The sequence below is a fragment of the Dipteris shenzhenensis genome, chromosome 2 (genome assembly GCF_047967505.1).
Source record: "Dipteris shenzhenensis isolate YYH24624 ecotype China chromosome 2, Dip_SZ_1.0, whole genome shotgun sequence".
NCBI lineage: Eukaryota > Viridiplantae > Streptophyta > Polypodiopsida > Gleicheniales > Dipteridaceae > Dipteris > Dipteris shenzhenensis.
Window position 1 is genome coordinate 18,650,020 of NC_141597.1, and position 22,813 is coordinate 18,672,832.

Here is a 22,813-nt window from a genome sequence, read left to right on the forward strand (position 1 = left end):
AACATATTTTGCTTGATCCATTGGTATTTTGCCAGGTCATTAACCTCAACCGACAATTCTTACAATCATGAAAACATTCATTAGTTGTATGATTCTGGGTGTTCAATACAAAAGGAACAATGTTTAGTCTTCAATTGACATTACTTCCAGGTATGCCTCTGGTTCGTACACCATACATGGGGTCTTACTCCAAACATACTCTTTATAAGTACCTTCATCTTTGTCAAGACATCCAGAAACTACCAACTTCTTACTATCCTTATTTTTAGACTTCTTGTCTTCTTCAAAGATTCTGCCTCGAGTATTAATTTGTCTCCAAGTTTGATGTGTCATCAATCCTTTTCTTCTTCTCTTCTTATCTTTGTCCTTATTATACAGATATGGCTCTGCCCATCAGATCCATCCAATGCAACATTTTTCTTAATGAACAAAATAGTATAGATACCCTTAATGAGCCAGTTTATCATTAAGACTTTTCTTGCCTTTGAAAGAGTTCCGAGTCTTCCAGCATAATATACCTTTGACACATATTTTTCTTGTTCGATTGTGTATAGCATTTTCAGCAATTGTACTGTCATCTTGTCATTTTGAAAATGCTCCAGATGTTTGCATCAAATGGATGCCAAATTGGCGTTCTTGAATGGATAGCTTCAAGAGAAATAAGGTAGTAGCTTTGAGGTTTACTAAAATAATGTTATGAGAATGTAGTGTAGACTGAAGAAGTACTTATACCATCTCAAGCAAGCCCCTAGGTTTGGTACCACGCTCCCTCATAGGGCTAGGAGCACTCGGAGTGAATTGGACCAAGGGCTCAATGTGATCAGAATTTGAAATCGCCATTGTCTATATGGATGACCTCATATTATGAAAAACAACAATCCTTGATAAAAAATGTCGAGATCAATCTCTACAAGAACTTTGAAATGCAAGGCTTAGAGCATTCACATTACACATTAGATGCTCAAGTGAAGCCTTGAGAAAGGCATATTTTTTAGTAACACAAGATACAAAGACTCCATGGTGGAGTGATTTTGCAATAATGAGACCAGAGATGATACACATAAGTTCGATAATTATCCAATTGACAATCCTACTCTATATTCGCATCCAATTAGAACGTTGATCTATTTCATGATGGCGAAACGGCCCAACATATGCATGTAGTCTGACTTGTGAGCCAATTCGTCGCAAAATCTTGTGTGCGCCATTGGAACGTAGAATATCTTTTGACACCCTAGTGGGACAACAAACTGTAGGCTGTACTATGATAGTGTTACTAGCTCTGGGTGTTCTCAGGCATAGATATGGGAGTTCAGAATCAATGTCGTATTCGAATCTCTCAAAAATGAGTCGAATTCGTTGATATTGTTTTGATTGGAAGATCTTTTGACACCCTAGTGGGACAACAAACTCCTCATTGAGATTTGAGAAATGGATTTGGGAGGATTCCTTGAGTGAAAGCCAATTTCTGGATACGCATTCATGCTCACTCACATTGCGTACCTTGGTCATCAAAAAGATAGGTAAGGTGGCAATTTTTGCTGCAAAGCCTAAGTATATCTCACTAGCCAGGTGTGCTCCTGAAACCACATGACTGAAGTGGTTACTAGAGGATCTCAGTGTAGTCCAAAATTGAGCAATAGTCAACTTCTTTTATAACTATAGTGCCATAGCCTTGGCAAAGAATCCAAAAGGTCTTGAACATTTATGAATGAGGGTTAACTATTCATTCAACACCCAGTAGACATTGTGTCTCCTTCTTCCTTGTCAGATTGTATGTGAGGGCTTACACATTTTTTCAGTTCATAAAGAAACCAATTTTTGTTTAAAAAGATACCGGCATACGATGGTTGCACAAGTCTCGACCAAGATGATCAACACAACCTATGCTAGTGGCAAATCAGCTAGGGAAAATACCTCTAGACTACAGCTTGCTCCTATCTTATAGGAGAGTAATGTCACATATTGGCATGGGTGTTGGTGAAGAAGATAAAGTCAAGCTCCACATCTGGATAAATGCATCATGACAAGCTCAATCTGACTGCAAACCACTTGGAAGCAACAAGCTTGAGCTGGCCATGGGCCACTTGGAAGCAAATCTTTTAAAAATGCCAAATAAGTATGCTTCTCATAAGATCACATAATGTCTTCATGTGCCAGTGGAGTACAGCACAATATAAGAGGCACTTGATCCTAGCATAATAAAGTGTATATCCCACAATGAATATACAAGCTTTAGAGGCTTGTTGCTCTTCCAAATTAAGCTTCTCATATAGGTCTTCTAATCGCTACCTAGACAGCACACAAAGTGGAACAACAATACTATAATTCACAAAATGTCACTCACCCTCATCCTTCTTTGACACATAAAATCATCAAACAAGCCTACAGCCACCAATTACCACCCTGACAAAGTAACCAAAGAATAGGGATATCTGCCTTGCTCTCCTACTTGCTTATAGCCACAACCACAACCATTCGGGTAACTTGCAATCAGTCTAAAAAGGCCTCCCACTAAGAGAGTCTGGATGATTGCCATTGCTTCTTTTAAAAATGCCAAATAAGTATGCTTCTCATAAGATCACATAATGTCTTCATGTGCCAGTGGAGTACAGCACAATATAAGAGGCACTTGATCCTAGCATAATAAAGTGTATATCCCACAATGAATATACAAGCTTTAGAGGCTTGTTGCTCTTCCAAATTAAGCTTCTCATATAGGTCTTCTAATCGCTCCCTAGACAGCACACAAAGTGGAACAACAATACTCTAATTCACAAAATGTCACTCACCCTCATCCTTCTTTGACACATAAAATCATCAAACAAGCCTACAGCCACCAATTACCACCCTGACAAAGTAACCAAAGAATAGGGATATCTGCCTTGCTCTCCTACTTGCTTATAGCCACAACCACAACCATTCGGGTAACTTGCAATCAGTCTAAAAAGGCCTCCCACTAAGAGAGTCTGGATGATTGCCACTTAATCTTTCGTCCAATAAATGCAGAGACTCTTAGGTCAAGTCCAATATCCCAAGACCCATCGTACTAGGCAGCCAGCTAGGTCCCTATCATCGACGCGTGATAGGATGAGAAGGTAATGCCTTGGCAAGGACAATCCTTCTTATAAGAGTCTGTAGGGAGCGAGGTGAGAAGATCAGAGCAGAGGGTGGTGAGATAGGGAAGATTGGATTGAAGGTAGACCACATATTCCTCAGGGTGATCTTGATCAATTTTTGTCGAAGACATTGTCAGCTTCAATGTGGGAATCATGGGAGGATATCGGAGATTGATGGTGTACTTTGTAGTAGGGGTAAGAGTCTTGCTACAACTCGAAGAGGAGGATTTCCCATTAAGCATTCATACAAAGTATGGTATTTGGTCTTAACCGTATGAGGTTTGTATGTACTGATAGACAAAATACATTCTTCACATCCTCATCCATTTTTTGGCATAATTCCCGGAGGGTCTTATGGCTTAGTGGCTTGGTCCAATCAAGACCACTGGCAAGATGGGCCTTAAAAAGCTCCATGTAAGTGCCAAGTCTCTTCTCTGTTGTGTCTTCTTTGAGTGTCAGTTTGCTGCTTCAAGACACGTCCACCATTCTTTGGAATAGCCCAGTATGCACCTAGGATTGTGTTGCTATCCTTCCTCTATGTAAACTTGATTATACCCCAGATTTGATATTAAATAGGGTATCCTATGACCCTAAACTATCCTACCATACTAAGTTTCCTCTGTGCTCGATGCTCCTTTGAACCTATGCTTGGCTTTGATGCAAGCCTAGCTTCAACGTTCTGAAACAATGGAATATCCATTGTCCATGTCTTTGTCTATCCTCCACACTTACCATCATCAATCTCTTGGAATGGATGGACAATACTTTGTATACTCAAAGAATGGATGTTTTGGGCATCCTCAATTTGTGTAGCTATTGTCAAGAAATGGGACACAATCATCACCAATGGACTTCTTAAGTTCAGACATCGTCTTCCTCCACAAAAAGATCAGACTACTATAATCAGTTGATGTTTTACAATTCCCCATGGATCACTCAATGCATAGAACCCTTTTGTGACTTAGATAGTGCTTTCCAAATGTAGGAATTGCAAATTTGCAGACACCAGAGTCTCCAACATCAATTTATTTTTCAAGGGTAGGCTCTATTTAATGTCAACTCGCATGTCTCTCACAAATACCACAAGCTCAGACATTTGATTCTCTCTCGTCATCGTGTGGTAGATATCTCTTGCAAATTGTGCTCTACTTCTCAAGGACAATCAGCACCTCCCTTGCAAACTTCAACCCCAAGCATGTGTCATGATTGACCATCCTGTTAGATTAAGTCCCCTGGTATGGCCTTGTAGGCTAGTGCAAGCTAGTTCTAGTGTTTTTTGGTACAGTTAGTCCAACTAGGACAATAAGTCAGTGTATGACTTTTACGACTATGACTGAGTCCTATCCTAGTTCTAGGGTTATTATGACTTATACTACACTTCATTTTTTAGTACTATTGTACTACTACAATATAAGCTCAGTTCGACTTCTACTGTATGTTTCTGCTCCTTCACTTCCCCCATTCCCTACAAGCTCAACTTGACATCTATTGTATCTCTCTGGTCCTTTTCTCCCCCCATTCCCTACAAGTGGTATTAGAGTAGGTTTGTGACCCTGCCTCAACGCCCGACTAATTCTGTTGCCCTAGATTGCCTCTCCACATGCGCCTCTTTTGCTACTATGGTCGACCAACTCGACACCACTTTAGTGGCCATCTTCTAATTCTTCTAATTCTGATCAACAAGTCACAACCAATCCTGATAGTGTACAGTTAGTCATTTGTGGTGTGCTCTCTAGCTGTGCCCTCTCTCCTCATCTCCATTCATTTCCTCTCTCTCTCTCCATATTTGTTCATGGTATCAGAGCCCCCTTGCCTTCCACTGAGGCATCGAGATCCTTGTGTGAGAGATCGATCGAGAGATTGAGAGTGTTTCATCTTTCATTTAGATGATGAAAGATTTCCGTTCATTCATTTTCATCCATAGGTTTTCCATTGAGTGTTCATTGAGAAAGTGATACATTCATTGAGTTTTAGAGAGAAAGGATTGATTTGTGAGAGTCCCAAAGAGTGGAGAAATTTCTTTGTGAAAGAAATCCATTGAGAAATAAATCTTAGTACGATTTCAATAGAATCTTAGTAGATTCTGACATTTGTAGATTCCTTGGGATCACACACAGAGGTGTGGTCAAATATATGCCACGCCACAAACTTATATGCCACATTTCATGCCTAGCCAGATAGCCACATCATCATGTCTTATCTACCACGTCAGTAATCTGATCATAGAGCCACGTCATCAATTGCCACGTAAGCTACCACATCCCCATGTCACGTTAGCAAGTCCAATTTAGCCGCCACGCTAGCAACCACATCTTCAGTGCCATGTGGTGTAGCCCCTATCAGGCACAATTATCCCGTGCCAAGCACCCTTTGTACACTGCATGTGCACCCAGCTACCACCTCACCATAGTGCTCCATAGGCACGCCCCTTGCTAGGCACACTTTTTTCATTTTGCATGTGAATCCACCGACCACATCACCATAGTGCGATTTCATCCTCTTTCGTCCCTCCTCCTTGATCAAGCCGTATCTCTTGATCCAGGAAGAATTTGAGGGTGCTCCAAAAAGAAAAATCAATCGATTTTTCATGCGCTATGCGCTCGTCACACCGCACGCAAGTTCGACACTTGCATCACACACTTTTAAGCCTCAACATCGAATCCACTTCTTGCACACATTCAAGCCTCTTCAGCGACGCATTTGAGCCCGCACCTAAAAGGAACAAAAGGAAAAGAAACTATTTCTCGCTTATCATCGCTCGACGGTTGATCTAGCTCTAGATTAGCGTAGATTAGTTTGCCATAGAGGAGACAACTCCAAAGCAACCAATCGAAGCTATGCCCAAAATTCCCGACTAGTTCTTACTCAGAGTCAGTCCCTGTGCTCGCATGCAGTTTCATATCATCACATGTCCTGAAACCTGACTGTCAAAGTGTCATGTGCATGGATCGTATCTAACGTGTGTTTAGGCACACAGGACTAGCTTTGATAGCCTCGGGAGGCTAGGGCTAGGCAGGTGATTCTTAGGTTGGGTTGCAAGGGCAACGGACGAATTAGGATTCCATCAATTTTTAGCAGCACTGGGCTAGAGCCTATATAAGGGACCCAGGGGTTTCAACTTTCATTCACGCAAGTCAAAGCAAGTCTAGCTCTTCCTTGCTGGTCTGGATTGTACCATTGCCTCTTCCGAGATGGTTTTGGCTCCCTACCTAGCCTCATATCCTACCTATATTAGCGGTTTTCATACATGAGGCCGTTCGGCACAGGGAGCGGTTGCTCAAAGTACGTAGGGGAGACTAGGGCACACATCTAAACGCTGCTCAGAGTATGACCACCAAGTTTTCCCGACTAGATAGTTTTGATCAGGAGGGCTCATAGAGGTGATGACCACAAAGACCCGAGCTAGAGCTAGAGACACGCCAGGCCCGCTAGCGTACCGAGGCACGGATCATGCTAGGGGACCTTACCTCGATGTTTGCTCGACCAGATGCATGACCCACAGGAGTGACTATGGCACTTGCTCACCGTAGTAGGGCTATAGATAGGAGACCTCAGCGGGTTGTACATGCTGAGAGCTGCCAGCGCCTTGTCACAGGATTTTTGCCTCTACAGCACCCTCACGCACCGACGCCCTCCTAGAGTTGACACTCTTGTCGGATCCCACCCAGGGAGTCTTTGCTATTATATACCTGATGCCTTTATGCGCAGGACTGTGGATTTTTCTATTTATGTATGCCTCCTGGGTATTGATGCCCATTTCGCGGCTCCACCATCAGTTCAATGTATCAGCTTCTTTTAGTCTCATAGACCCTTTTTGGTCATCCGAAGATTTTAATAGATTTTCTTTCTTTCTTTTCCATCGCAATCATGGAGACTAAAACGCTATTAGGTGTGGGCTTCAAAGGACCAGTTGGTAATTCTATATTGCAAATTCCAATCCTAGATTTGGCAGGACTGCCAAAATATATGCACATTATTTTCTTACAGTCCATGCACTAGTTTTCTAGGATCTAGCATTAAAGGGTGGACTCCCTAGCAAAGGGTTATGAGCATAGTGTCTCCCACAAGGACTAGATAGAAATCAGAGTTTCCAAGCCTTCTTGGCCTTCCTCTAGAAAATCCTTTAAGAAGATTGAGAAGTACATCAACCCCACCAATGTCCTCACCACTGCCCAATGGTGAGCGTAGGACATAGTATAAACATACGTTCTCACACATACATGTCCATGGACCCCCACAGATTTGAGCATCCATTGATACAACGGTCTTCATACTAAATGCATGCCAGCATATGAATGGCAAGACTCAGCCGTGACAAAGGTTAAAACAGAAAGGGTACTTGGACAGGTAGAAATTAAAATATGATCTTAATTACACTTTTGTTGGAAATGTGCACCAAAAAACAAAAGAGAAAGAAAGAAGGGAAGCCAGAGGCATCAAAAGATTAAACTATTACCTCCAATGGAAAGCGGATGCTCCAAAACCATGAATCAGTACAAGTGGAGGCCCCTCCCCTTGCACCACATAGTGCACTCTATGGCTCCTCCAGTTCCAATAATTATAACCATCTTGTTTAAATGGAAGCTTTTCCATCCCTGCAGATGGCATCATTTCAGATAAGAAGTACAACAATAAAGATTATAGAAACATCACGCCTTCACATGTATACTAGGTTTAGAAAAGGTCCTGATCAAATATATACCACCTCTGTTTGTGGATGACATCAATCTCCAGCTCTACATTTCATGCAATAAAAGAACACACACCTTGTGCAGGCAGCTCCACAAGGCTTGTAGCACAAGCCACTATACCAGCTATAGTAGCATAATCAATCAATCTTCTTCTTTTAAATTTGGTCTCTGTCACAAAAAAAATTTGCAATAAAAGTATGAATGTTTTAACCCTGACAGTATAAAAATATATTGGAACCCCAAATTCTAGCTAAGCACCCAGATAAATTAAGATTCGCCCTACACTCAAGTCAAACTAGAACCATCCTCCACTTCACATAATGATTCTTAAACCTATGTGTACTCACAAAAAACTAAACATTTTAGTGTTTGTTTTCCAATTCATTCATCAGTAAGTTCAAATAAGTTAAGCTAGTCAAATATCAGTGTTTGTTTTTTTTTTTCAAAGAAAGGAACCTTCTATTAATGCTTGAAAGATTTCATACAAGACAGCATCCCCGAAGGTGCTGAGTATGGAAAAAATCGAAAAAGGCTGGTTCCAGAGAAACCCAGCTCACTGCCTAGGGGATCTCTGAAATTGGGGCTAACAGACAAGTGGGGGGACTATACAGCCAGCGAATCCCTTGCGGAGTGAAGATGTGGAAAACACCTGCAGGCCAAACCTTGTAGAAATGAGCACGCCTCTCGATAGTCGCCCTGGAGCCTGGAGTCCCACGCTCCCAGGTGGACCATAGAGTGTAAATGATATCCTGCTAGATGGCAACAACTAGGGTAGCCGAGGGTGGACCGGGTGCTCACCAATCACAAGACTGCAGCGAGCCACCCAGATGTTCCAAGCTGTGATACTGGCTACCACCTCCCAAACACTGTCCTTCCTAGGAGGAGGAGGAGCTAGGCTGTCAGGGGGGACTGCCTCATGGAGTGCAATCCTCTGGATGCTCTGACCCTGTATCCGGTAGGCTGGGGAGATCTCATCAATCTGAAACACGTGTCCTCCCTCTGTCAACCAAGCCACCATCCCCTAGGTGTAGTCTCTATGAAGACTCTGCATACGTGTCATGATCCTGAGGGCTCCCATCCATATCCTCGCTGTGTTACAGTAGCTCCACAGGCAATGCGGGATGGTCTCCAGGACACCATCGGAGCAACAATGGCACTGCCCCTCCACGATCCAATGGGCAAGCCTTCGTGGGCGGCCAGCCAAAAGAAGTATGAGATCTTTCTCGGCCGCAAGCTAGACGACAACCGCATCCAAAACCTGGAGTGCACATCCCGGGCACTCTTTGGGTCACCCAATGTCTCTCCCTTGAAGGGGCCCACCGCGATGAGTCCATCTACAGCCTCCTGCCAATCCGTGTGGTGTAGGAAAAGAAAGGCACCTCATCCACCGGCTCAAAAAGGCCGCCCCTGAAGGGCCAAAACCACTCTCCCGCATCCCATTGGACCTCCCTCGGGGGTCTACCCTCCCACAGCCAAAGGCGCCATCTAGAGGCGTCCTGCTTTGAGATACTGGGAGGGTCAATGTGCCACTCCTTCCCCAAACGTCCTACCACTCTAGTGTATCCCATCAAGACTCCCATCCATCTCGGGGTCTCTCTCAATAAGTGGCTGAAGTAGGCCTCCAGGTCCTACACAAAAGAAGCCGGGGTGCGTGCTCTGTCGCGTTGCATCAACATCCTCAAGGGAACACCAGTACGGGAAAATTGCCCCAAACATCTGTTGTCTCTCCAAACGTGAAGTCCTTCCCACCAGGACTCAGGAATGGCTAAGTCAATCTCGCCCATCCGCTGCCCTGACCCTCGCAGATGCGCTAGGGCATCAAGCCTCGCCTCTGTCTCCATAGGTAGTCTGCTCCAACAGCCAAAGGACCCTGCTGGACCAATGTCCCATTGTGCCCAACCAATGTGAGTCCGTTGTCCGAGCATATGTCCCTCCTGATCTCTGATCTCTGGGTGCCACATAAGGGGCTGGCGCTCAAACTCCTCTCTGCATCTAGGCGGTGAGACTCCCTGCTGCCAGTCTCTACCATACCCTGTGAAGACTCCTCATCAGGGTGGAGCCCTTTCCCGTAAGGGGGACCTCTGAGAAGATCCATCTATGTGAAGGCTGCCACTATCCCTCAGTGCATGGGGTGTTCCTCAGAAGCCCTCGCTGTAAGAGGAGCTTCCAAGGCTTTGCACCTAGGGTGAGGCCACAAACCACCAACTTCTCCAGAAGGGCCCTGCTCTGCATCTCCGGATCAATGACACCCAAGCCTCCCACTGCCTGCGCCAAGCTACTCGGGTCCTAGTGTTCCTCGTGCCATCTGAACCTGCCCAAAGGAAAATCCGTACCAACCGTCGGAGCTGCCCAATGCATCCTCTGTGAAAGCAAGCACCAGCAAGAGGGGATATACCAGGCCGTGGCAAGAAGAACCTAGTTTGCCACTAAGGCGCGACCTGCTAGGGAGAGTTTGGTCGAGCTCCAATGGAGAAGCTTGCGCCTGCGGCATGATCACCGTCTGCCAAGCTATTCGGGCCCTAGTATTCCTCGTGCCGTTTGAACCTGCCCAAAGGAAGTTCCGTACCAACCGTCAGAGCTGCCCAATGCATCCTCTATGAAAGCACCAGCAAGAGGGGATATACCAGGCCGTGGCAAGAAGAACCTAGTTTGCCACTAAGGCGCGACCTGCTAGGGAGAGTTTGGTCGAGCTCCAATAGAGAAGCTTGCGCCAAACACTCTCAAGGACCGGGGCAATCTGCTGCTCTGCTATAATGTCAATACCCACCTGGCATCCGAGGTATCTCGCTGTTTGGCCCTGCGGTATCCATTTGAAGCCAAAGTCACTCCCCCACTCACGGATCTCCTGTGTCTCCTCAAAGCCCGTGAAGAAACCTATAGATTTCGTCCAGTTTATCCGTTTCCTCAAGGCCTCACAGTAAATAGCCAGGGTGCCTCTGACTCTATCTAGGCTTGCTTTGGTGCCCTCAACATACAAGGCCGTGTCATCTGCAAACTCCGAGTAAAGTAGCTCCTCCTCCTATCTGATTGGGAGCCTCAACCCTGTGAGACCTGCCACCTGTGACCTCAAATAGTAGCCCAAAGCCTCTGTGACAAACAAGAAGATGAAGGGAGCAAGTGGGCAGTCTTGGCGGACTGAGCGAGAGAGAGGAAAGGCCTCGCCTATGTGTCCTCTGATAAGCATCTGACTAGAGCTCCCTACATATAGCGCTGAAACTCCTCTGACCCATCTGTCTGAGAAACCCAATCTCCTAATAGTGCCCTCCAGGAAAGACCACTCCACCCTGTCGTAGGCCTTCTCAAAGTCCAAGAGAAGGATGGCCAATAGTTGTGACTCCTCCCTGTACCAATCCACTGCCTCCCAAAACGTGAAGATGTTGTCCAGGATGCTGCGCTCCTGGACAAACTCAGTCTGTGTGTCATGGATGATGTCGGTAAGATGGGGCCGTAACTGCAAACTCAAGACCTTGGCGAGGATCTTGTGTGCAGTATCAAGCAAAGTGATCAGCCTTCACTGTCGGATATCTGACCTATCTCCCCCTTTCGGGATCAAACAAATCCACCCCCTGCTCAAGGACTGAGGGAGAAGACCTGTGTCAAAAATCTCTTGGCAAGCTAAACGGAAAGGGGTGGAGATAATCTCCCAGAAGTTTCGGAGAAGGCCAGAGTCAAGCCATCCTCATCTGTGAAAGGTTCCTCAAGTCTGTTGCATAAGTCCTGCGAGACTACTGTCAGAACGTGATCCCAAACTAGCTCTCGGGCCACAAGACCAGCTAGGGTCATTCTCTCCATCTAAAAGAGTTGGCTATAAGAACCGGTGGTCATGTCCAGAATCTCCTGCAAGTCAGTGTGCATGATGCCTTGCGAGTCCTGGAGACGCTGTAGTGTGTGCCTGTCGATCGGGGCCCAGTGGTCTGAAAGAATTGCTTCGTCATCCTGTCCCCCTGTTGCACCCATCGGGCTCGAGAGGAGTGATAGAACTCAGCCCGCCGCAGCTCTGTGTCCTGAAGCTCGAGACGAGCGCTCTCGAATCTGTCACTAAGCCACTGAGAAACTGGGTCCTCCTCCCTGAGCCTCTCGATGGAGGCGAGGTCTCTCCTCAAAGCCCACTCGCGCTCCTGCAGGATCCTCCTCCGCCTAAGGGCGTGAGCTTGCAGCTCCTCACTGCTCCTCTGAATCGCATCGGCCACCCACGCAGCCCAGCCCTCACACGATGCCTTCTCTGACTGCTACCAAATCCCTGCCATGACGTGTTGAATCTCCTAGTCCTGCAGGAGGTCCTCTAGAATGCGGACCTCCTTCTAGAGGAGACCTCAGTGGGGCTGATCCAAGTGAAGTACCATTGGAGAGTGGTATGACATCGTGGTACCTGCAAGAATCCCGGTAGATCTGCCTCTATGTAGTGCCTAGTCCCCAACATAGAAATGGTCTAATCTCTCTAGCAATCCATCGTGTCTCCTCTGTCCAAAGGAGAAGTGAAGGCTACCAGGTGTCTTGCTGAAATCTCTCTCTCCACGGGTCTCTGCCACTGATCATGAAAATGAACTGCTCCCAGGTGCTACGCTCTGCTGTTGGCATCTCAGAGAACCCTGCTTGTCTTTCCCAAACTCTAGGTTGTTGAAGTCACCCCCAACAATCCAAGAGTCTACATCCAGAAGACACTCCGACAGCCTCCTCCAAAAGGCCGGGCGGTGCTGTCTACATGCTGGGGCATACACATTCAGGATCCCAATCTTGGACTCTCCCGTCCGAACTCCCATCTAAACTGCCCATCCTGAGCTCGCCCTGATCGTAGACCTCTGGAGCCAAAGTCTGTGAGACTGAGATGCAAACCCCTCCGCTCTGTCCTACTATGGGGGACCACTCCTCTAGAACTCTCCCTGGGAGAAGGTGATGGCGTCGTCTGATGTCTGCAGCTGAAAATATGTGCTCCTGAATCATAAGAATGTCCACTGCCCGCCCTACCACTGCCCTCTGCAACTCCTGTCGGAGTAAACTGCGGCTGGCTACGAACATGGTTGTGGAGCCAACCTCACTATGGTCCAGCTCATGAGGACACGGGAGTCGGGAACAAGGCTCTCCTGTGAGTGGGTGCCTGTCCCAGAAAGACAGCCTTGTGTGATTTTGCCAGGGGTTTAGAGGGCGAGTAGTCAATGTCTGTGCTGCGCCGTACAAGGGTGGATACCGGCTCAATGTCTGTGCTGCGCCGTACAAGGGTGGATACCGATCTTCCATGCCCACTTCATCATGAAGGAAGCTTCCACCCCGAACAGCTCCGCACACTTCTGGAGGGGGCCAACAGTGTGTATGCTCCACCTTTGCCTCCAGCGGCAATGTAATAACTCATGTCGCCAAACCACACACCGGCTCCTCGCACATGAAGCTCAACTGAAAGTTCCACCTCCGTGCCATGGGCGTACCGAAGGTCCAGTCCTTGTGGCCCCATCCCCAAAAAGCATCGAACACCTCCAGGGACCACTTCTCCAACCCTGTGGAGGCAAAATGGAAATCTCCAAACGGGGTGTGTATAAGATCCCACTGCACTGATCAACCCCCCCTTCCGGGGCTGAAGGACCATGAGCGTTACCTCCAATGGTAGAGGATATGAGTCCGGAATCTCTAGATAGTTCCAGGGTCCTAACCTCTAGAGGTCCCGCGGTAAGGGACGCCCAAGCTGGAGGTTGGGAGCTGCTGACTGGGAGGACGAGCCTCGTCCCTCAGGATCCCTCCTTGAACAGATCTGCTGCTGCGATGAGGAAGTAGAAGGGGATGTCATCGTTCCCTTGCCTGCTGGCAAGGGTGTCGAAGCGGAAGAACCTGCTGCTGAAGTGGAGAGGGGGGCGGGAGAGGGAGGGGTAGGGATGTGGGGGACAGAGGGAGGGGGGCGGGTGGTGAGAGTGACCATAGAAGGGGGGGCTGAGGGGGGGGGAGTGGGGGGGGGGGGGGGGGGGAACCCTGGAGGGGGAGGGGGAAGTGAAGAGGAAGAGGGGGAGGGGAAGGGGGGGGGGGGGGAGGGGGAGGAGGAGGGGACAACCTTAGGCCCCCCCTGCTGATCAGGCTCGCCAGGGCTCTGGATCGGCTCCTCCACAGCCCCCGTTGGGCTAGCGTCTATAGCTTCCGCCATCGCCGCATCTGGAGCTCCTAGGGCTCGCTGCTGCTGCAAGGGCGCGTGTGGAGGAAAAACCTCTGAAGCTGGATGATCGGTTGGATGGGCGGTGGTCCCTACTGCTAGAGGAGGTGGCTCCTGCTGTTTCTCCTTCCAGGCCTCTCGGTCAACCCTGTCCCTCTCTCTGCGATTGGCCCTCTGCCTATGGCGTTGGCAGGCCTGCTTGCTTGGTTTCCTTTTCTTTTTAACCTGGGTCCAGTCCCCTTCTGAGGGGGTAACCCTTGGGATCTGAGACTCCTGATGCTCCTGCCTGAGAGGACGCTGAACTCAGCCCTGCTGACTTTGTCTACTCTGCGGGGGGGGTCAATCTTTGGTGAGGTGACCCATTTGTCTGCACCAAAGACACTGGCCTGGTAACCCGGAAATCTCCACCCTCTGGCAAAGTGTGCCCCCTTCCAGGGTCTCGAGAAGGATCAACTCTGGGAGGGACTCTGGGCTCTCAACCACCAGTCTGATCCTGGAGACTCCATCATTTGCTAGAATTGAGGCGGCCGACTCTGGCGGTGACTCGAGCATTGTGCCAAATGCCCGACCGATGGAAGGGAGGATGGCTCAATACTCCTTGGAGAGCCCTGGGAATCGGAGTGTAAAACGTGGAACATGGTGTGTCGTATCCATGTCCTCCACTGTGAACCCATGATACCAAGGAAAGAGGTAGACAAGATGCGGGCCAAGGAGGATGGGGCTCTACTCCACAAGTGTCGAGGCAGTGTCGGGGGAGCTCAGCTAGATGAGGAAAATGCCTCCTCCATAGATGGTGACCTCCTAGATGTGGTCTCTCTCTAATGCCAAGCTCGCTTGGATCCACTCTCGAACCTATCTTCGTGTAGGCGTGAGGCCCACAATTCTGCCCACAAGCGCCTTGTCCTGGAGGGACTGACGTGCCTGTTGTACCTGTTGCTTGTCAGCTGGGAAAGAAGAACCTTGACGGCTGTGGGATTCAAGGGTGCTACTATAGAGCCCCTCTGGCCAGACCAAGTGTAATGAAGGGGAAAAAGAGGCCAAGTTATGTTGTGCTCTAGCCGAGATAGCATGACCTCGGAAAGATCGGTGGGCATTTTCCCTTAGAGGACCGACTTCGGTAATATTTCACGTGCGTAAATTAAATGGTCAAGGGAAGTAACTGCCAAGGTCCTAGGTGAGGGTGTATTGGCATCGACTAGGTGGTTCTCAGTGCTCAGGCCTAGGTGCACCTAAATGTGTAAGAATGCCAAGGGGCAAATGTTTTAATTGTGCCCCAAGAGAGGGGTAAATGGTGTACCAAGCTAAAGGTCTAAAATGATGACATGTGGCAAGAGGGAACCATCTAGGGATTTGTGGGCTTGTGGATTGGCATGAAGAAAATGAATTACGTATCTTGTGTGCATGCAATCCATGAGATAGGCTGGGAGGATAATCTGGATGCCATCACTTGTGATTGTGCCCGTGATTCGAAGGAAAGAAGGCAGAGATTAGTATTGATTGTTTCATTTGGTATCAGAGCGCATAATATCTGGGTAGCGTGGATGAACGAGTTGCGTACGAAGGGGTAAAGAGGAATTGCCAGGAGTTGGAGATCTGGCCTTTCAGAATCGCGTTACGTATTAGGAGCAGTGCAGCTACCGTAGGTGATGGCGCAGTCATTGGGTCATGGACGTCATCGCAGCTATCTGGTGATGGCGCAACTGCGGGGTCTCGAACGTCATCACCGTTGCATGAGAGCAGGAGCGCGTACAGCTGCAGGCTTATAAGCTATCGTAGAAGCGTAGGGTTCCCGTAGGCAGGTGACGGAAGGTAGGTGACGGAAGGAAGACTTCAGCGCCGCAGGATTACTTCGTGGAGGAATTGGTTTGTCAAGAACGGAGACAGGGGTCTGAATCGCCTGTGATTTGAACCAGACTACTGCGCATCAAACCGCCTATCTTCATTCTTGAAGTTGGTTCGACTATTTTATTGAAGATCTGAATACCAAGGATAGGAGTATCCTCTCAAGACTTCGTGGAGCTTCCAGGGGGCATTTTTTTTTCCCTTCTATACAAATTTTCAGTTTTTAGTTTGCAGTCTATTATTCCTGTACTGCAAAGGGGAATTTGAAGTGTGATATACTTTTGGAGTTTTGGCGTACAAAAAAAATATTTAAAAAAATAAAATCCTATTTTCCCTTTTGAAAGAATGGAGGCAGAGGGATAAGATTCCAGGGTAAATCCTAGTGAATCTAGAGCGCGATCTACGCAACAAGTATCCCACCACACAGCACCTACTCTGGTGGGTAGGATTTCTGTGCTGGAAGATGCCTTACAACAGATCATGAACCAGCAGCTTCAAGTGAACGCTGGTCAAAATGAACTTAGAGGGATGGTGCAAGCCTTGTCGGCTAGACCATCTAGAAATGAAAAGGGAAAAGCTCCAGTAGAGCCAGAGCCCAGTATACACTCGTCGGAACGTGCGAAGGTCAAGATACCTAATATTGCCAATTATAGACCGGAAAAGTACGCTGGTCGGATGACCGAGCGCAGTTCTGATGTGGTCGAGGTTTGGTTACACAAGTGGGAAGAAGCCTTCGCCATTTGTGAAATCAGATCTGATCTAAAAAAAATCTGCGAGACCACTCACCTATTTATTGAGGCAGCGGATAGGTGGTGGATAAAACAACAGAAAGATCAAGTTGCCCCTACCACCTGGGAAGGGTTTAAGGCTGAATTTAAGAAACACTTTCTTCCACCTGACGAAGAGTCCCAAGCTTGGGATGCCTATAGAAGCCTTCGCCAGAGGAATTTGTCGGTGGCACAGTACACTGACAAGTTCAGGGAATGTGTTATGAAAATAACAGACCCTCTCCCTATGTCGGTTCAATTGAAAGACTATATCTATGGACTGAACGACAGGATTAAAATGGAAGTTCGGGCTAAATATGTGACTACATTAGATGAATCTATTGCAGTAGCCCTGAACTATGAGGATGCCAGAGGCACACCTAGTGGGTTTGTGCAGGCAGGGACTCAGCATGAGTACCCGAGAAAAGGGGGATTTAAGAGGAAATGGACTTCAAAGGCAAGTGTCTCGTAGCCAAGTGGCCAAACCAAGCACGTGAAGCCGGTTGAGGGACAAGCAAAGACAAGTACCACTGTTGGGGTGAAAAGAAAAGTAACTCCAATGGCAGCCCGAGCTTGGTCAAAGTCCTCGTTGACCCCTGAGCAAAAAGAAAAAGCTAGAAAAGAAGAATTGTGCTTCGGCTGCCTTCAGCAACATCAGTGGAAAGATTGTCCACTGAACAAAGACCGTTGCACGGCCAATATGATAATATCTGAATGCGACGCGGAAATGCAGGAGAGTCCCAATGCGGAACATATGCAGATGCAATTGGCGGGACCTTCTCAGAGGTTAGTACCTGTGTTGTTAAGTGTGTATGTTACTAAGTAGTAAGCGGTGCACCCGATAACATCCTTTCAAAGCCCGCAGCAACGGGGTATACGGTTTTCGATGAGCTCGAGTTGATTAAAATGAAAGGGCAAGTAGCCAATCATGATGTGATTATATTGTTTGACTCAGCGTCAACGCACAATGTAATTAACTCGAAGCTTATTAAGAGGCTCAAGTTAAAAACTAGTCCGTCTGACTATGCTTATACGGTTAGGATGGCGGATGGAAGTTCAACTGAAGTATGGGACCAGAGGGTTACCCAGTTGGAGCTTCGAATACAGGACTATGTTGAGAAGCTGGACTTTGAGTTGACCAGGCTTGCTCACGCAGATATAGCCCTAGGCATGGCTTGGCATTTTTGAAAAAATCCAGCCATTGATTGGAAAAAGCATATTTACCAGTTCAAGATAACGGGGTAGAATATGTTTTGCGAGGTGAAAAGGATTTACCTCGAGGACCATTGATTTCAGCCATGGAAATTCGGAAGACTCCGAAAGAGTTTCTGTCTCTGTGTATAGCATCGGTAGAGTCGATTGATGATGCATCGGCTAGCATTGAGGCTACCCAAGATGGGGAAATGGCCGAGTTGGCTAAAGAGATATCGGAGAAGTTCTCTGATTGTTTTAGGGATGAGTTACCTTATGGGTTACCTCCAGAGCGGAATGTTCAGCATAAAATTGAGCTTATCCCGGGGGCAGAACCTGTAAATAGACCTCCCTATAGATTAAGTTTTACCGAAGAAGCGGAGGTACGAAGACAAATGGAAGAATACCTCAAGTTGGGGCAGATTCAACCAAGTTTCTCACCTTTTGCTTCGCCAGTGTTTTAAAGAAGAAGAAAGATGATACTTTTCGTCTCTGTATAGATTACAGAGCATTGAATAATATCACTATTAAGCATAGGTATCCGATGGCTCGGATCGATGATTTGCTAGATGCATTACATGGGGCCGTAATTTTCAGTAAGATAGATCTTAAGTGTGGCTACCATCAGATCCGTATTAGAGCCGAGGATGTACATAAAACCGCTTTTAGAAGCAGGCTTGGACATTATGAGTTTTTGGTAATGCCCTTTGGACTTACCAATGCTCCAGCTACATTCGTCATGCTTATGAACGATTTACTACGTCCGTATATTGGAAAGTTTGTAGTACATTTTATTGACGATATTCTGGTATTTAGTAAAAGTATTACTGAGCATCACGAACACTTAAGAATAGTGTTCAGTACTTTGAGGAAAGCCAGTCTTTATGTAAATAAAAAGAAAACTATACTGTGTATGGTAAGACTTGAATATTTAGGATCCATAATTACTCCTGAGGGGGTAGAAATGGATCCAAAGAAAGTGGCTGTGACACTGACTTGGCCAATCCCTCAGAGTTTGACCGCTTTGCGATCATTCTTGGGATTTGTCCAATTTTATCGAAGGCATATCAAAGGATATTCCGAAATAGTATCGCCATTGACTGATCTAATCTCAGATAAAGTACCTTTTATATGGGGACAGAATCAACAGGAAAGTTTTAACACCATAAAACAAGCTATGGTCTCAGGACCGGTGTTAAAAATAGTTGATCCCCAGAAACCATTGTTCCTTGAAACCGATGCAAGTGGCATTGCGGTTGGAGCAGTTCTCCTCCAAGAGGGAAGGCCAATAGCCTTTGAAAGCAAGAAGCTTTCTCCCTCTCAACGAAATTGGCCAACTCATGAATTAGAGTTGTATGCTGTTGTCCATGCTTTGAAAACGTGGAGACATTATTTGTATGGATCAGAGTTTTATGTGGATGTTGATCATGATACTCTAAAACATTTTTGTAAACAACCTGACTTGAGAGGCCGCCAAGCTAGGTGGGCAGAACTCATGCAGGAGTTTAACTTACCGATTCGGTACCGAAGAGGGAAGGATAATAAAGTTGCTGATGTGTTGTCACGCATTATGCATAACATGGGTTTCACGGTGTTAGAGAGTGCTCTAATGGCCGAGATTAGAGAAACTCAAAAGGTGGACAAGTTCGTCCAGAGCCTATGGCCTAAGGCTCATATGTTAAAACCCGAGGAAAAGGATGACCTGGCATCCAGAAAAGGCTAAACTTATGCAAGGTATGCCATAAGGGATGGTATGCTGAAAGCTCAAAAGAAATGGCAAGGTAGTAGTACCTAATCAGAATGATCTCAGGCAGAGAGTCATTCGACAATGCCATGATAGCCCATGTGCGGGACATCCGGGAGTCGAGAAGACATATCATCTCGTGAAGCGAGACTTCTTTTGGCCAAAGATGAAAAAGCATATTCATGAATATGTGACGCGTTGTTTTTCGTGTCAGGTAAGTAAGGCAGAGCGGGTGAAGCTACCCGGACTTTTACAGCCCTTGGAGATACCACTAAGTAAGTGGGAGAGCATTTCCATGGACTTTATTGTAGGACCGCCTACGACACAAGGTGGGTATGATTCTATCCTTGTGGTGGTTGATCGTCTTACCAAGATGGCTCACTTCATTCCAACTAGAGAGTCTGTTAGTGCCCCGCAAGTAGCGGATTTGTTTATTAGACATATATTTCGTCTGCATGGATTACCCAAATCCATAGTGTCAGATAGAGATGTCAAATTTACCGGTCATTTTTGGACTGCGGTATTTGAGACACTAAGGACTGAGTTGGGAATGAGTAGTGGGGATCATCTAGAAACGGATGGTCAAACAGAAAGAATCAACCAAATTTTTAGAGGATATGCTTAGAGCATATGTGTCATTGAGGCAACATACATGGGACTAGTGGTTGCCATTGTTAGAGTTTGCCTACAATGATAGAAAACATTCCTCTACAGGGTTCAGTCCGTTTGAGCTGAACTATGGTTATAGGCCAGCGAATCCAACTATAGTTGGAATAATTCAGAAAGTGCCTAGTGCCGCGAACTTTGTGGTTCATATGCGGGAGATGCTAGCACTTGCGAGAGCTAACATCCGCCAAGCTATGGATAGAGCTAAGGCGTATGCGGATGAAAACCGATCCGCTAGAGAATTTAAGGAAGGAGAAAAAGTTTTTCTCACAGTTTCTTCGCACTCTAAGTCTTTGACTGCAGGAGAGTGTGCTAAGTTATCACCTCGATATTGTGGGCCATGGTTAATTCTAAAAAGAATAGGCAAGGTAGCCTATAAATTAGAATTGCCACAGGGTTGTAAGGTGCACCCAGTGTTTCATGTTTTTCGTTTAAAGAAATTTTTGCATACAGGTGACTCACTAATCGAAGGTGTTGTTTTGTTTCAGGAGATAGAGGATAATGCAAGACGCAAACCAACAGGAATCCTGGACCGAGGAACAATGCAAGTGCACAATCGGAAGATACCCACGGTGTTGGTTGCATGGCATGGTCTACCTCTATCAGAAGCTACTTGGGAATCCGTATACCAGTTATGGAGAGTGTTCCCAGATTTCGTCATTGAGGACGCTGATGCTTGAAGAGGGAAAGACTGTTATGCTCTGCCGAGATAGCATGACCTCGGAAAGATTGGTGGGCATTTTCCCTTAGAGGACCGCCGACTTCGGTAATATTTCATGTGCGTAAATTAAATGGTCAAGGGAAGTAACTGCCAAGGTCCTAGGTGAGGGTGTATTGGCATCGACTAGGTGGTTCTCAGTGCTCAGGCCTAGGTGCACCTAAATGTGTAAGAATGCCAAGGGGCAAATGTTTTAATTGTGCCCCAAGAGAGGGGTAAATGGTGTACCAAGCTAAAGGTCTAAAATGATGACATGTGGCAGGAGGGAACCATCTAGGGATTTGTGGGCTTGTGGATAGGCATGAAGAAAATGAATTACGTATCTTGTGTGCATGCAATCCATGAGATAGGCTGGGAGGATAATCTGGATGCCATCGCCTGTGATTGTGCCCGTGATTCGAAGGAAAGAAGGCAGAGATTAGTATGTAATGTGTCAAGTTAGAGGCCCTTTAGGTGGAAAATGTGGAGGGACTTTATAAGTCTCCATCCACCCCCTACTATGTACTTTTGATGTGACATCTAATCTTATCTACTCTCCCTTCCTCCTTCCTACCTACGCTCACTCACTCTCTCTCTCTCTTCCCTACTCCCTCTCAATCTCTCCCTCTCTTTCCTACCTCATTCTCTCTCTCCTACCCCTTTTCCTCCCTTCTTTCCCTATCTCTCTCTCCTTCTGCTAGTCTATCCCCCTTTTCCAAATCTATCCCTACCCCCTTTTCTACATTGGTATCATAGCCCTTTCTTGGGCTTGCTATTCAAAAGAGTAGGGATACATTGCTACGTGTGGTATCCAAGGAGCAAGTCCACGTGAGCAGCTTGGAAAGTGCATCAATTTCGAGCTGTTGACAACCCCAAACCCTGGTGATTTGACATAGAGGTGGAGGTGCACTGGCTATTCGACAGCCCCTTCCTCACACCTTGCTATTCGACAGCCCCACGACAAGTCCATTGAGACAGGCTATTTGGTTCTCAGACCATCGAGACAAACAGCCCCAGGATAGGCTATTTGGTAGCCCGATCTCAAAATCGAAGGACCTGCCGACCTGCAGTTTCCAATGGGCTATTTGGTTCCCCTGACCTGCAGCCATGCTCAGCGTTGCTATGTCCATGTTCTGCTGTGGATACCCTACGCTGCTTGTCATCGTTAGCTGCCGGCGCCATGTACCGTTGCCAGCCTTTCGGCTCCGCCCACACCACCGGTTTGTGATCGTCACGACGCCACCATTCACGCCGCACGCCGCCTCACCTGTCGCCTTCTGCAAACCTTATCCAACAAAGTTATAATTCTTAGGTTAGATTTTAACCAGGGTTAGTCTAGTTAGTGGGTTAGGTTTAGGTTTAGTTAGTTGGACCTAGGTTAGGTTAGCGCTAACTAGGGTTAAAGGGATGGTTAGGTTAGACTAAGTCAGTGTACTAACTGTCATAGAGGTATTAGGTTAGTGCTGTCCTAACAGTCCTAAGTGACATAAGGAACCCCCTCACAAAAAAAAAAGGAAAAAAAAAAAGGGTAAACGGTTCACTTTCAGCCTCTTTTTAGGGGCCTTTCAGAGCCCGTTTGGAACCATTCTGGCACCGTTTCAAAGCTTCTTCGATGACCTTTCTTCTGAGCCTCTCCATCGACATTTTCGTGTTTTCCACACACTATCTCAGGGGCTCATTACATTAGGGTTTTGTTATCCATTTCTCCTTGCCTACATTTGAGCTCCTCTCTCCAGGGCCAGTCACCATGGCACCGAAGCGTGTCCCTCGTGATATATCACATGACACTGATGAGGCTGCTCAGTATGAGCAAATGCCTACCACAGTGGTTGCATCCACTAGTGGTGCAGAGGTTCCTTGCACTCAGCCTCTCTCTCCTACATCTCGGGAAGTGCAGGCAGCGCAAACGTAGTTTCTGGATGCCCTTTCCTCTATGCTCCAGGGTGCTTTCCGCCAGATAAGACAA

The 22,813-nt window shown here is 46.8% G+C and overlaps 1 protein-coding gene across 2 annotated transcripts in view; it reads right to left on the bottom strand.

The window, feature by feature from the left end:
- LOC147904426 (alpha/beta-Hydrolases superfamily protein) overlaps positions 1-22,813 on the bottom strand; it is a 60,127-nt gene that overhangs the window by 20,404 nt on the left and 16,910 nt on the right. For both annotated transcript variants that reach the window (XM_087394325.1, XM_087394318.1), the window contains exons 2-3: positions 7,886-7,978; positions 7,576-7,714 (exon numbers count right to left, since the gene is read on the bottom strand). In XM_087394325.1, the coding sequence (XP_087250451.1) occupies positions 7,576-7,714; positions 7,886-7,978 (232 nt within the window). The remainder of the gene's footprint in view (positions 1-7,575; positions 7,715-7,885; positions 7,979-22,813) is intronic.